Genomic DNA, 16,570 nt, shown 5'->3' with positions numbered 1-16,570 from the left:
CAAGGGTAAGAAACATAGGGCGTGTTTCCTTACACCGGTTATCCATGTTCACCCATCAGTAAAGTGTGTGCCTGGGTGTTAGTCGACTAGTGTGGGTCGCATCCAGGAACAAAATTAACTGAATTTGCTAGGCCTGTATACCTAGAATCACTTGTCCTGTTTCCTGACAAACCTTACCTAACCTAAATAAAAACCTATAAGCTGGCTTGACTGTGTTTAAAATTTTATGTAGATGATGTGGTAGTCCCATAAGTTTCATTCTCCCATATGCAGGTTTTTTGAGTATTGTTTTAATCACAGTATTGTACCTTTTTTATTCTTTATCCCTAAGAAATGGTTCCAGCAGCACCTTGTTGAATCCATACTGAAGGCATTGAGATGCTTCCACGTGATTGATTAGATATTTGCATTAACAAGCAAATTTACCTAATAAAGTGTGTGTGCATGTACATATATATTAGCAAATAATGCAATGCATTAATTTCATGACTTTTCCGAATATAAACAAGTTTATTTTAGTGTGCATTATAAGATTGTTTTATATCATGCCAAGGCTGAGGACAGAAACTTGTGGTTTTAGCATAAGATCAGGAAAGTTTATAAGTATGTTCTTCACTGAGCCATCATAAATGAACTTCTGATACTGTAGATGTTGCTATGATAAAAACATTTTTTCATTCATTATACCTCAGATTAGAATCCAGGAACTACAAGTCCATCTGACCAATGAAAAGGGTACTTAAATTCTGCTCTGCTAGTAAAGTAGACTTCTCATTATATATAAGGCCAGACTTCGAGGGTAGGTAAACCCTCAGAACTGGTTACAGGTAAAACACAGGTATGGATTTTGTTACACATTGTCATTTTTTCCAGGAAATGACAAGCCTATCTGATATTATCCTGATGCCAAATGACTTTGAACAGGCAATAAATGACATGCCCATCCACTCTGCCCCAGGGCCAGACTCATGGAAATCCGTGTTCATCAAGAACTGCAAGAAGCCCCTATCATGTGCTTTTACCATCCTATGGAGAGGGAGCATGGACATGGGGGTCATCCCAGAGTTACTAAAAACAAGAGACATAGCCCCACTCCACAAAGGGAGCAGTAAAGCAATAACAAAGAACTACAGACTGATAGCACTAACATCCCATATAAAAATCTTTGAAAGGGTCCTAAGAAGCAAGATCGCCACTCATCTAGATACCCATCAATTACATAACCCAGGGCAATATGGGTTTAGAGCAGGTCGCTCCTGTCTGTCCCAACTACTGGATCACTATGACAAGGTCCTAGATGCATTAGAAGACAAAAAGAATGCAGATGTAATATATACAGACTTCGCAAAAGCCTTCGACAAGTGTTACCATTTCGTAATAGCGCACAAAATGCGTGCTAAAGGAATAACAGGAAAAGTTGGTAGATGGGTAGATGGATCTATAATTTCCTCACAAGCAGAACACAAAGAGTAGTAGTCAACAGAGTAAAGTCTGAAGCAGCTACAGTGAAAAGCTCTGTTCTACAAGGCACAGTACTCGCTCCCATCTTGTTTCTCATCCTCATATCTGACATAGACAAGGATGTCAGTCACAGCACCGTGTCTTCCTTTGCAGATGACACCCGAATCTGCATGACAGTGTCTTCCATTGCAGACACTGCAAGGCTCCAAGCAGACATCAACCAAATCTTAAAATGGGCTGCAGAAAACAATATGAAATTCAATGGGGAGAAGTTTCAATTACTCCGATATGGAAAATGTGAGGAAATTAAAATTATATTGTAGTATAAAACAGATTCCAACCATACAATGAAAAACTAATGTAACAGACCTGAGAGTGATCATATCAGAGGATCTCACCTTCAAAGACCATAACAATGTACATATCAATTGCATTAGCTAGAAAAATGACAGGATGAATAATGAGAACCTTCAAAACTAGGGATGCCAGACCCATGATGACACTCTTCAGGTCGTTTGTTCTATCTAGGCTGGAATATTGCTGCACACTAAGAGCACCTTTCAGGGCAGGTGAAATTGCTGACCTAGAAAATGTACAGAGAACCTTCACGGCACACATAACTGTGATAAAACACCTAAATTACTTGCAACGCTTGTAGTTCCTCAACCTGTACTCCTTAGAATGCAGGTGTGAGAGATACATGATTATATACACTTGGAAAATCCTAGAGGGATTAGTACCAAACTTGCACACGAAAATCAGTCCCTACAAAAGCAAAAGACTTGGCAGACGATACAACATCCCCGTAATAAAAAGCAGGGGTGCTGCTAGCATGATAAGAGACAACACAATACGTGTCAGAGGCCTAAGACTGTTCAACTACCTTTCAGCATACATAAGGGGGATTACCAATAGACCCCTGGCTGTCTTCAAGAAGGTGCTGGACAGGCACCTAAAGCCAGTATGTGACCAGATGGGCTGTGGTTTGTACGTTGGGTTGCATGCGGCCTACAGCAACAATCTGGTTTATCAGGCCCTGATCCAGCATGAAGCCTGGTCCCATATGAGGCTGCGGGAGCGTTGATCCCCGAAACCCTCTCCAGGTAAACATTTCCTGTCAAGAGCAATCCTGAAGTTCTTCAGTGCCCAGTTAAATCCAAGCACCAAGATCACAAAACTGGTTACAATATTTTTTCTGGATATGTGGATATATTCATATAGCTTAGATGTAGTCCAGTGCCACTTATCAAGAGAATTGATAACGGACAAGGAATTGAGAACTGTGTACAATAATATGAAGTTCTTGGTACAAATAATTTCATCTAAAATTTAATTCTACAATGCTTAAAAGAGAGAGAGAAAAAAAAAAGAAAAGACAGCACTTCGAGAGGTTGACTGGGAAATGGTGTTGACAAGAGGAAACTGGACAAGTATCTTCACCAGGTGCCAGATCAACCAGGCTGTGGTGGATATGTGGGTCAGTGGGCCACCAGCAGCAACAGCCTGGCTCAAGGCCAGGCTCTGGGAGTAGAAAAACTCTTGGAACTCATCAGTGGTATACCAAAGGTAGAAGGTATGACAAGTATTGTAAAGAGAGAGAGTATGCAGAACAAGTCTGGATTTTGATGTCAACTCCAGCTACTTCTCTTCACATCTGCTCTAATCTGCCCATATGCCTGTGTTTTAGGCTTGAGGAACTGATCACCACCTATCAAGGGCAACAGATTGATCAAGTCAAAATGACTTTTACCATCTCCAGTATTATATTTGCTTGTAAGTGTCTGAAGAAGCCTGTTGTACAGGCAAAACATTTAAACAGTAAAGATACCCCAGCATTGTTCATATATCTCATTGATCAAAAGCTCTAGCTTAATTACACATTCCTGGCATTTGAACTAAATTTATAAGTCACATGAACACATTAATCACATTGCCATGTACTTTCTTGACCCTCTTTTTTTTTTTTTTTTTTTTTTTTTTAAATAACAAAAAGGCACAATACCGTGACTGGAACGATACACAAATAACCCGCACATAAAAGAGAGAAGCTTACGACGACGTTTCGGTCCGACTTGGACCATTGACAAAGTCACACTGTGACTTTGTCAATGGTCCAAGTCGGACCGAAACGTCGTCGTAAGCTTCTCCCTCTTTTTTAATGTTGCATACAGAACTTGTGATCAGTGTGGTGCCTTTGCTTACAGGTACCTGAGTGATGGGCTTACAGATATGATCTTTCTGCTGGATATCCTGGTACAGTTTCGGACGGGTTACCTTGAGCAGGGCCTTATAGTGTACGACTTCAAGAAGCTCGCCAACCACTACATGCATTCCAGGAGTTTTATGCTTGACCTTGTATCTCTTTTCCCATTAGATTTTTTACAATTTGTGGTAAGTACTCTTCCTGATGCATTAATTTGTTATAAAGAAATGTAAATCTTGGTGACAAGCAATGACATACTATGATGACATTCAGGACAGCAGTAATGTACATAAATAACACAAGAAAGGGGAGGGGGGCCTGAAACTAGTCAGTACTTAATATCTCAAAATTCTTTGTGTAGTATAATTAACTAATTGGCAAATTATTTATGTATTAATTCCACCAAGTAAAAGAAATATTTTTTTATTGAATTTCTCTGTTTTAGATTGGTACTCACCCTATCATAAGATTTCCAAGATTTATCAAGGTGTATCGCGTGTACAACTATTATTATATGGTGGAGTCACGTACGTTATATCCCAACATGTGGCGGGTGATGAACCTCATACACATCCTTCTGCTCCTCGCTCACTGGTTTGGCTGCTTCTACTACATGCTCTCAGAGGCCGAGCACTTCAGGGGAGACTGGACCTATCCCTATCATGATGGTGAGTGCTTTATTTTCATTCACATCCTCCCCGCCCACACTCAGGTTGGTATTATTTGATAATTCAGTATCATACTGTACCATTAACAAACCAGTTTAATAGACGATCTAATAGTTTGTTATTAGCTTTAAAGCCTATCAATCGCAGAAGAGTCAATAAAGCTACATTTCACATGTACACTAACCTCAAGAATACTATATTAAATAGAGAGTAAAATCAGCATACCTATATGCACTAACAGAAATACTTCTGCTTTCACTGCATATATACCAAGGGAAAAATGCTTTATGCCTGATACAAGTCCTGAGATTGACAAACCTGATAAGTGATATTTTTTAGCATTTGTACTATTGAACTAACAATAAGAATCCTCTAGGATATAATTGTAAAGCTATTTTAGGAAAATTTTTATGACTAAATTATTCACTATAATTAAGTAATGTAGTCTGAGTATGGAATATTAAGTCCTCCACACACATTTTTTTAATGAAAAATTATTGTATAAATGTTACATCATACTCAATTTCTTATTTTCTTTTAGGAGTGAATGTCCTAAATAATTTTTTCCACTGTTTGAATGGCTGCACACATTAGTGAGACAAGCCTATAGGATAAAGTACCATTTAATTTTTTTACCATTATCGAGTGCTATAATATCACGTATCCTCACGATCCTATTCGATTCAATTCTAAAAATCTAAAATACCATAACAGGTAAAGTTTTTTGACCCATTAGAATCATGCCATATTTTAATAATTTAAAGTAATTCATTATATTAATGAACATACAACAAAGATAACTGATAAGTCAATTTGAAATCTACCTGCTCAGTGTGATTAATGGTCCTTCCTATTGCTTGTGACTCAGTGAAAGGCAACCAGGCTCTGAGGAACCCTGGTTTATAGAGTTTACCTCTTCCCTGTTTTTAAATCTTGGTACAGTCATTTTCTGTTTATGACAATTTACCATCTCTAAATGATGTGCCAGCATATAATCAAGAGTGGATAAATTAATTGTGTGTGTTACATCTAAGAGTATTGATTTTGATAGATGAGCTTTTGATATAAAAGCGTTCTTCGAAACCAGTATGACTTTGATCCTGAGGATGACAGTCTATAAATAATTTTGGTGATATGAAAATTTCAGGACTATATTAACAAAGCTGTATAGCCCTTGTGGCTTAGCGCTTCTTTTTTTATTATAATAATAATAATAATAATATATTAACAAAAATTTAAAAATTATATTAGAACTTAAAAAATTCCTGGTAGCTTTTATAAATGACCATATTTTAATGTGACAAGGACTTAGCCAAACAATATTTGTTTTGACTTAAAAAGTTGCAGAGATGCACTTAGTAGTGATGCAGTTAAAAAGAGTATTGGCATGTTACCACCTGTCCTACATTTGATGAGCCATAAATTATAAAAAATATTGAAGAGAATTAACAATTGGAAACAAATTGTTGCATGTCAGAGATAACTGTGCATATAATATTGCCACTAGTACAGATAGATTAGCAACATTATATTAAAGAGTAATGACTAAATTTTGGTTATGAGTCTGGCTATTTTCTAGATTTGAAATACTGCAGCTTTGGTCATTTAAAAATGTTCCTTACTGGGAAGCTTGTATTTTGCAATAATCAAATAATAATATTTAGATAAAAAGGGATATATTGTACTACAGTTATGGTAATCTTGATTATAGTTTTGAGTAGTTATTCAGTAATGAATTCTTCATGATTTTCTCCTCAGATTCTGCCTTTAAGACATTATCAAGAAAATACCTTGGTTCTGTGTACTGGTCCACCCTCACTCTCACCACCATCGGTGACCTTCCCACACCTGAAACAAACAGGCAGTAAGTGTAACTAACTTGATTTGAATTTTTTTATTTTTACTTTTTCTCTATGTAGGACATTAATTAATTTGAAGTGTTCTTGATGAAAAGCTTGGTAAGTGTTTTTTTAATTTAATAGTTTATTGAGATTAATCAATGAGTGCAAGTGCCAGAGTTCAGGTAGAGTCATCAATTTTCAGGCATCTAGTGCAGTAAGTTTAGACTGGTGGTAATTTTTTCTTTATTTGTGTAATGCTTGTATTACTTTTACATTTGTAGTGGTAAGGAGAGGCATAGGCTGAGTTTGTGTTCCCTTTAAGTTTTTTCACAGTTTAAGTTATCTACATGTATATGGTACCACAAATCTGTGATGAAGATTATTTTTCTCATAATCTTTGGAATTTTTTAAAGGTAAAGAGAAGGTATTCTTAGTATTGAGGAAACTTTCGAGAGTAAATAATAAAACGGATTATAATGCAGAAAATTTCATTTTTTAATATTAGCAGGATTATCCCTACTTTGTAAATATCTGTCCTTGGTAGACCTTCCCAAGCACAAATTTAACCCAAGCCTCTTCCCTTCCCTTTACATCCATTAACTTTGCATATATTAGCATAGAGAAGTTTATTAGAATACGAACCACTTCATGATAGTGCTCTGTGGCCGTGTTATCATTGATTATATACAATTTTACCAAAAATAATAATTTTTTGTACCCCTTTTGAAGCATCTCTGTGTACTGATCTGTTAGTGGAAATTTAAGTTTAGTGCTATATATGACTTTTTTATTGATGAGATTAAAGCATTAGTTTAATCATATTTCTCACTTAGTACATTTTTTCCTTTGCTGGCATTACTTTTTTGACTTAATCACAAATGATATGTATTACAATATAGCACAGTACTGTAAAGGAAAACACCTAGAGCTGTCACTACATATTTGTTGTAATGATATTTATTTATCTGTTTTCACAAATAGTATCCATTTTAGCTCAAACACTTATTTTGATAAGTCATAATTTCATGAATATTGTACTGTGTCATATACAGTATATGTTATGGTGTGTACATATATCATGAAATTATGTATTACATCCAGTAATTTTATCCAAAAGAATCATTCTGAAGTCTGTGAATACTCTTGCTTGGTTAAGAATGTTATTCTCCCATACAGTAGTGCCCCACTCATATGGCAGGTTAGGTTCCAGGCTACCACCAGAAAGCGGACATCGCCAGAAAGCAGAATGCTATTTTTTTCCACTTATAAATGCACATAAATGCCAGAAACAAGTTTACACCAACATATATTAAGTTAGCAATAGAACTAGGCATTAAAAACAATAAAAAGTAAAATACACACACAGTACACTCATTACTTACCTTAAAATATTTATAGTCTTAATGTAGGGTGAGAGTTGAGTAATATTTATTGTAAGAAATCAAGTCTGGTAGGTATGGTAGCCAGCCAGACCACCCCACCCACACGTAATATATTATGACATTTAAAGCGCTCTAGAAATTTAAGTTTACAGGTAGTAGGTTGGTAGACAGCAACCACCCAGGGAGGTACTACCGTCCTGCCAAGTGAGTGTAAAACGAAAGCCTGTAATTGTTTTACATGATGGTAGGATTGCTGATGTCTTTTGTCTGTCTCATAAATATGCAAGATTACAGGTATGTCTTGCTACTTCTACTTCTACTTACACTTAGGTCACACTACACATACATGTACACATTTATTTATACACACTCATCTGAGTTTTCTTTGATTTTTTCTTAATAGTTCTTGGTCTTATTAATTTTCCTTTTATATCCATGGGGAAGTGGAATAAGAATCTTTCCTCCGTAAGCCATGTGTGTTGTAAAAGTCAACTAAAATGCCGGGAACAATGGGCTAGTAACCCCTTTTCCTGTAAAGATTACTAAAAAGAATAAGAAGAAAATTGTCAAAGTGGGAAGTCTGAATGTGCATGGATGTTGTGCAAATGATAAGAAAGAGATGATTGTGGATGTTATGAATGAGAAGAAGCTGGATGTCCTGGCTTTAAGTGAAACAAAGCTGAAGGGGGTGGGAGAGTTTCAATGGAGAGGAATAAATGGGATTAGGTCAGGGGTTTCAAATAGAGTTAGAGCTAAAGAAGGAGTAGCAATAATGTTGAAGGATAAGCTATGGCAGGAAAAGAGGGACAATAAATGTATTAATTCAAGGATTATGTGGAGTAAAATAAAGATTGGATGTGAAAAGTGGGTTATAATAAGCGTGTATGCACCTGGAGAAGAGAGAAGTGTAGAGGAGAGAGAGAGATTTTGGGAAATGTTGAGTGAATGCATGGGGAGTTTTGAATCAAGTGTGAGAGTAATGGTGGTTGGGGATTTCAATGCTAAAGTGGGTAAAAATGTTATGGAGGGAGTAGTAGGTAAATTTGGGGTGCCAGTGGTAAATGTAAATGGGGAGCCTTTAATTGAGCTAAGTGTAGAAAGAGATTTGGTAATAAGTAATACATATTTTATGAAAAAGAGGATAAATAAATATACAAGGTATGATGTAGCACATAATGAAAGTAGTTTATTAGATTATGTATTGGTGGATAAAAGGTTGATGGGTAGGCTCCAGGATGTACATGTTTATAGAGGGGCAACTGATATATCGGATCATTATTTAGTTATAGCTACAGTTAGAGTAAGAGGTAGATGGGAAAAGAGGAAGGTGGCAACAACAAGTAAGAGGGAGATGAAAGTGTATAAACTAAGGGAGGAGGAAGTTCGGGTGAGATATAAGCGACTATTGGCAGAAAGGTGGGCTATTGTAAAGATGAGTAGTGGAGGGGGGGGGGGGTTGAAGAGGGTTGGAATAGTTTTAAAAATGCAGTATTAGAATGTGGGGCAGAAGTTTGTGGTTATAGGAGGGTGGGGGCAGGAGGAAAGAGGAGTGATTGGTGGAATGATGAAGTAAAGGGTGTAATAAAATAGAAAAAGGTAGCTTATAAGAGGTTTTTACAAAGCAGAAGTGTTATAAGAAGAGCAGAGTATATGGAGAGTAAAAGAAAGGTAAAGAGAGTGGTGAGAGAGTGCAAAAGGAGAGTAGATGATAGAGTGGGAGAGGCACTGTCAAGAAATTTTAATGAAAATAAGAAAAAATTTTGGAGTGAGTTAAACAAGTTAAGAAAGCCTAGGGAAAGTATGGATTTGTCAGTTAAAAACAGAGTAGGGGAGTTAGTAGATGGGGAGATGGAGGTATTAGGTAGATGGTGAGAATAATTTGAGGAACTTTTAAATGTTAAGGAAGAAAGGGAGGCAGTAATTTCATGCACTGGCCAGGGAGGTATACCATCTTTTAGGAGTGAAGAAGAGCACAATGTAAGTGTGGTGGAGGTACGTGAGGCATTACGTAGAATGAAACGGGGTAAAGCAGCTGGAACTGATGGAATCATGACAGAAATGTTAAAAGCAGGGGGGGATATAGTGTTGGAGTGGTTGGTACTTTTGTTTAATAAATGTACGAAAGAGGGGAAGGTACCTAGGGATTGGCGGAGAGCATGTATAGTCCCTTTATATAAAGGGAAAGGGGACAAAAGAGACTGTAAAAATTATAGAGGAATAAGTTTACTGAGTATACCAGGAAAAGTGTACAGTAGGGTTATAATTGAAAGAATTAGAGGTAAGACAGAATGTAGGATTGCGGATGAGCAAGGAGGTTTCAGAGTGGGTAGGGGATGTGTAGATCAAGTGTTTACATTGAAGCATATATGTGAACAGTATTTAGATAAAGGTAGGGAAGTTTTTATTGCATTTATGGATTTAGAAAAGGCATATGATAGAGTGGATAGAGGAGCAATGTGGCAGATGTTGCAAGTTTATGGAATAGGTGGTAAGTTACTAAATGCTGTAAAGAGCTTTTATGAGGATAGTGAGGCTCAGGTTAGGGTGTGTAGAAGAGAGGGAGAATACTTCCCGGTAAAAGTAGGTCTTAGACAGGGATGTGTAATGTCACCATGGTTGTTTAATATATTTATAGATGGGGTTGTAAAAGAAGTAAATGCTAGGGTGTTCGGGAGAGGGGTGGGATTAAATTATGGGGAATCAATTTCAAAATGGGAATTGACACAGTTACTTTTTGCTGATGATACTGTACTTATGGGAGATTCTAAAGAAAAATTGCAAAGGTTAGTGGATGAGTTTGAGAATGTGTGTAAAGGTAGAAAGTTGAAAGTGAACATAGAAAAGAGTAAGGTGATGAGGGTATCAAATGATTTAGATAAAGAAAAATTGGATATCAAATTGGGGAGGAGGAGTATGGAAGAAGTGAATGTTTTCAGATACTTGGGAGTTTACGTGTCGGCGGATGGATTTATGAAGGATGAGGTTAATCATAGAATTGATGAGGGAAAAAAGGTGAGTGGTGCGTTGAGGTATATGTGGAGTCAAAAAACGTTATCTATGGAGGCAAAGAAGGGAATGTATGAAAGTATAGTAGTACCAACACTCTTATATGGATGTGAAGCTTGGGTGGTAAATGCAGCAGCGAGGAGACGGTTGGAGGCAGTGGAGATGTCCTGTCTAAGGGCAATGTGTGGTGTAAATATTATGCAGAAAATTCGGAGTGTGGAAATTAGGAGGTGTGGAGTTAATAAAAGCATTAGTCAGAGGGCAGAAGAGGGGTTGTTGAGGTGGTTTGGTCATTTAGAGAGAATGGATCAAAGCAGAATGACATGGAAAGCATATAAATCTATAGGGGAAGGAAAGAGGGGTAGGGGTCGTCCTCGAAAGGGTTGGAAAGAGGGGGTAAAGGAGGTTTTGTGGGCGAGGGGCTTGGACTTCCAGCAAGCGTGCATGAGCGTGTTAGATATGAGTGAATGGAGACAAATGATACTTGGGACCTGACGATCTGTTGGAGTGTGAGCAGGGTAATATTTAGTGAAGGGATTCAGGGAAACCGGTTATTTTCATACAGACGGACTTGAGTCCTGGAAATGGGAAGTACAATGTGTGCACTTTAAAGGAGTGGTTTGGGATATTGGCAGTTTGGAGGGATATGTTGTGTATCTTTATACGTATATGCTTCTAAACTGTTGTATTCTGAGCACCTCTGCAAAAGCAGTGATAATGTGTGAGTGTGGTGAAAGTGTTGAATGATGATGAATGTATTTTCTTTTTAGGGATTTTCTTTCTTTTTTGGGTCACCCTGCCTCAGTGGGAGATGACCGACTTGTTGAAAAAAAAAAAAAAAAAAAAATATATATTTATATATATATATAATATATATATATATATATATATATATATATATATATATATATTATTTATTATTTTTTATTATCACACTGGCCGATTCCCACCAAGGCAGGGTGGCCCGAAAAAGAAAAACTTTCACCATCATTCACTCCATCACTGTCTTGCCAGAAAGGTGCTTCACACTACAGTTTTTAAACTGCAACATTAACACCCCTCCTTCAGAGTGCAGGCACTGTACTTCCCATCTCCAGGAGTCAAGTCAGGCCTGCCGGTTTCCCTGAACCCCTTCATAAATGTTATTTTGCTCACACTCCAACAGCACGTCAAGTATTAAAAACCATTCATCTCCATTCACTCCTATCAAACACGCTCACGCACACCTGCTGGAAGTCCAAGCCCCTCGCACACAAAACCTCCTTTACCCCCTCCCTCCAACCTTTCCTAGGCCGACCCCTACCTCGCCTTCCTTCCACTACAGACTGATACACTCTTGAAGTCATTCTGTTTCGCTCCATTCTCTCCACATGTCCGAACCACCTCAACAACCCTTCCTCAGCCCTCTGGACAACAGTTTTGGTAATCCCGCACCTCCTCCTAACTTCCAAACTATGAATTCTCTGCATTATATTCACACCACACATTGCCCTCAGACATGACATCTCCACTGCCTCCAGCCTTCTCCTCGCTGCAACATTCATCACCCATGCTTCACACCCATATAAGAGTGTTGGTAAAACTATACTCTCATACATTCCCCTCTTTGCCTCCAAGGACAAAGTTCTTTGTCTCCACAGACTCCTAAGTGCACCACTCACCCTTTTCCCCTCATCAATTCTATGATTCACCTCATCCTTCATAGACCCATCTGCTGACACGTCCACTCCCAAATATCTGAATACATTCACCTCCTCCATACTCTCTCCCTCCAATCTGATATCCAATCTTTCATCACCTAATATTTTTGTTATCCTCATAACCTTACTCTTTCCTGTATTCACTTTTAATTTTCTTCTTTTGCACACCCTACCAAATTCATCCACCAATCTCTGCAACTTCTCTTCAGAATCTCCCAAGAGCACAGTGTCATCAGCAAAGAGCAACTGTGACAACTCCCACTTTATGTGTGATTCTTTATCTTTTAACTCCACACCTCTTGTCAAGACCCTCGCATTTACTTCTCTTACAACCCCATCTATAAATATATTAAACAACCACGGTGACATCACACATCCTTGTCTAAGGCCTACTTTTACTGGGAAATAATTTCCCTCTTTCCTATGTACTCTAACTTGAGCCTCACTATCCTCGTAAAAACTCTTCACTGCTTTCAGTAACCTACCTCCTACACCATACACCTGCAACATCTGCCACATTGCCCCCCTATCCACCCTGTCATAGGCCTTTTCCAAATCCATAAATGCCACAAAGACCTCTTTAGCCTTATCTAAATACTGTTCACTTATGTTTCACTGTAAACACCTGGTCCACACACCCCCTACCTTTCCTAAAGCCTCCTTGTTCATCTGCTATCCTATTCCCAGTCTTACTTTTAATTCTTTCAATAATAACTCTACCATACACTTTACCAGGTATACTCAACAGACTTATCCCCCTATAATTTTTGCACTCTCTTTTGTCCCCTTTGCCTTTATACAAAGGAACTATGCATGCTCTCTGCCAATCCCTAGGTACCTTACCCTCTTCCATACATTTATTAAATAATTGCACCAACCACTCCAAAACTATATCCCCACCTGCTATTAACATTTCTATCTTTATCCCATCAATCCCGGCTGCCTTACCCCCTTTCATTTTACCTACTGCCTCACGAACTTCCCCCACACTCACAACTGGCTCTTTCTCACTCCTACAAGATGTTATTCCTCCTTGCCTATACACGAAATCACAGCTTCCCTATCTTCATCAACATTTAACAATTCCTCAAAATATTCCCTCCATCTTCCCAATACCTCTAACTCTCCATTTAATAACTCTCCTCTCCTATTTTTAACTGACAAATCCATTTGTTCTCTAGGCTTCCTTAACTTGTTAATCTCACTCCAAAACTTTTTCTTATTTTCAACAAAATTTGTTGATAACATCTCACCCACTCTCTCATTTGCTCTCTTTTTACATTGCTTCACCACTCTCTTAACCTCTCTCTTTTTCTCCATATACTCTTCCCTCCTTGCATCACTTCTACTTTGTAAAAACTTCTCATATGCTAACTTTTTCTCCCTTACTACTCTCTTTACATCATCATTCCACCAATCGCTCCTCTTTCCTCCCGCACCCACTTTCCTGTAACCACAAACTTCTGCTGAACACTCTAACACTACATTTTTAAACCTACCCCATACATCTTCGACCCCATTGCCTATGCTCTCATTAGCCCATCTATCCTCCAATAGCTGTTTATATCTTACCCTAACTGCCTCCTCTTTTAGTTTATAAACCTTCACCTCTCTCTTCCCTGATGCTTCTATTCTCCTTGTATCCCATCTACCTTTTACTCTCAGTGTAGCTACAACTAGAAAGTGATCTGATATATCTGTGGCCCCTCTATAAACATGTACATCCTGAAGTCTACTCAACAGTCTTTTATCTACCAATACATAATCCAACAAACTACTGTCATTTCGCCCTACATCATATCTTGTATACTTATTTATCCTCTTTTTCTTAAAATATGTATTACCTATAACTAAACCCCTTTCTATACAAAGTCCAATCAAAGGGCTCCCATTATCATTTACACCTGGCACCCCAAACTTACCTACCACACCCTCTCTAAAAGTTTCTCCTACCTCAGCATTCAGGTCCCCTACCACAATTACTCTCTCACTTGGTTCAAAGGCTCCTATACATTCACTTAACATCTCCGAAAATCTCTCTCTCTCCTCTACATTCCTCTCTTCTCCAGGTGCATATACGCTTATTATGACCCACTTTTCGCATCCAACCTTTACTTTAATCCACATAATTCTTGCATTTACACATTCATATTCTCTTTTCTCCTTCCATAACTGATCATTCAACATTACTGCTACCCCTTCCTTTGCTCTAACTCTCTCAGATACTCCAGATTTAATCCCATTTATTTCCCCCCACCGAAACTCCCCTACCCCCTTCAGCTTTGTTTCGCTTAGGGCCAGGACATCCAACTTCTTTTCATTCATAACATCAGCAATCATCTGTTTCTTGTCATCTGTACTACATCCACGCACATTCAAGCATCCCAGTTTTATAAAGTTTTTCTTCTTCTCTTTTTTAGTAAATGTCTACAGGAGAAGGGGTTACTAGCCCATTGCTCCCGGCATTTTAGTCGCCTCATACGACACGCATGGCTTACGGAGGAAAGATTCTTTTCCACTTCCCCATGGACAATAGAAGAAATAAAGAAGAACAAGAGCTATGTAGAAAAAGGAGAAAACCCTAGATGTATGTATATATATATATGCATGTGCATGTCTGTGAAGTGTGACCAAAGTGTAAGTTGGAGTAGCAAGATATCCCTGTTATCTAGCGTGTTTATGAGACAGAAAAAGACACCAGCAATCCTACCATCATGCAAAACAGTTACAGGTTTCTGTTTCACAGTCATCTGGCAGGACGGTAGTACTTCCCTGGGTGGTTGCTGTCTACCAGCCTACTACCTATATATTTTTTTTTTTTTTTTTTTCAACAAGTCGGCCGTTTCCCACCGAGGCAGGGTGACCCAAAAAAGAAAGAAAATCCCCAAAAAGAAAATACTTTCATCATCATTCAACACTTTCACCACACTCGCACATTATCACTGTTTTTGCAGAGGTGCTCAGAATACAACAGTCTAGAAGCATACACACATAAAGATACACAACATATCCCTCCAAACTGCCAATATCCCAAACCCCTCCTTTTAAAGTGCAGGCATTGTACTTCCCATTTCCAGGACTCAAGTCCGACTATATGAAAATAACCGGTTTCCCTGAATCCCTTCACTAAATATTACCCTGCTCACACTCCAACAGATCGTCAGGTCCCAAGTACCATTCGTCTCCATTCACTCCTATCTAACACGCTCACGCACGCTTGCTGGAAGTCCAAGCCCCTTGCCCACAAAACCTCCTTTACCCCCTCTCTCCAACCCTTTCGAGGACGACCCCTACCCCGCCTTCCTTCCCCTATAGATTTATATGCTTTCCATGTCATTCTACTTTGATCCATTCTCTCTAAATGACCAAACCACCTCAACAACCCCTCTTCGGCCCTCTGACTAATACTTTTATTAACTCCACACCTTCTCCTAATTTCCACACTCCGAATTTTCTGCATAATATTTACACCACACATTGCCCTTAAACTGGACATCTCCACTGCCTCCAACCGTCTCCTCGCTGCTGCATTTACCACCCAAGCTTCACACCCATATAAGAGTGTTGATACTACTATACTTTCATACATTCCCTTCTTTGCCTCCATAGATAACGTTTTTTGACTCCACATATACCTCAACGCACCACTCACCTTTTTTCCCTCATCAATTCTATATATATATATATATGTATATATATATGTATATATATATATATATATGTATATATGTATATATGTATATTTTTATTATTTTTTTTTTTTTTTTTTATTATCACACCGGCCGATTCCCACCAAGGCAGGGTGGCCCGAAAAAGAAAAACTTTCACCATCATTCACTCCATCACTGTCTTGCCAGAAGGGTGCTTTACACTACAGTTTTTAAACTGCAACATTAACACCCCTCCTTCAGAGTGCAGGCACTGTACTTCCCATCTCCAGGACTCAAGTCCGGCCTGCCGGTTTCCCTGAATCCCTTCATAAATGTTACTTTGCTCACACTCCAACAGCACGTCAAGTATTAAAAACCATTTGTCTCCATTCACTCCTATCAAACACGCTCACGCATGCCTGCTGGAAGTCCAAGCCCCTCGCACACAAAACCTCCTTGACCCCCTCCCTCCAACCCTTCCTAGGCCGACCCCTACCCCGCCTTCCTTCCACTACAGACTGATACACTCTTGAAGTCATTCTGTTTCGCTCCATTCTCTCTACATGTCCGAACCACCTCAACAACCCTTCCTCAGCCCTCTGGACAACAGTTTTGGTAATCCCGCACCTCCTCCTAACTTCCAAACTACGAATTCTCTG

At 38.6% G+C, this 16,570-nt stretch overlaps 1 protein-coding gene across 3 annotated transcripts in view; it reads left to right on the top strand.

Moving 5' to 3' along the window:
• The window catches only part of LOC128692622 (uncharacterized), a 422,893-nt gene that overhangs the window by 136,243 nt on the left and 270,080 nt on the right, over positions 1 to 16,570 (top strand). For all 3 annotated transcript variants that reach the window (XM_070089869.1, XM_070089868.1, XM_070089870.1), the window contains exons 3-5: positions 3,666 to 3,852; positions 4,110 to 4,332; positions 6,091 to 6,196. In XM_070089869.1, coding sequence (XP_069945970.1) covers positions 3,666 to 3,852; positions 4,110 to 4,332; positions 6,091 to 6,196 — 516 coding nt within the window. The remainder of the gene's footprint in view (positions 1 to 3,665; positions 3,853 to 4,109; positions 4,333 to 6,090; positions 6,197 to 16,570) is intronic.

The sequence above is a fragment of the Cherax quadricarinatus genome, chromosome 30, assembly GCF_038502225.1.
Source record: "Cherax quadricarinatus isolate ZL_2023a chromosome 30, ASM3850222v1, whole genome shotgun sequence".
In the NCBI taxonomy this organism is placed as follows: domain Eukaryota; kingdom Metazoa; phylum Arthropoda; class Malacostraca; order Decapoda; family Parastacidae; genus Cherax; species Cherax quadricarinatus.
Note: the sequence above shows the minus strand (reverse complement) of the source record. Positions and strands in the feature narration are given on the sequence as shown.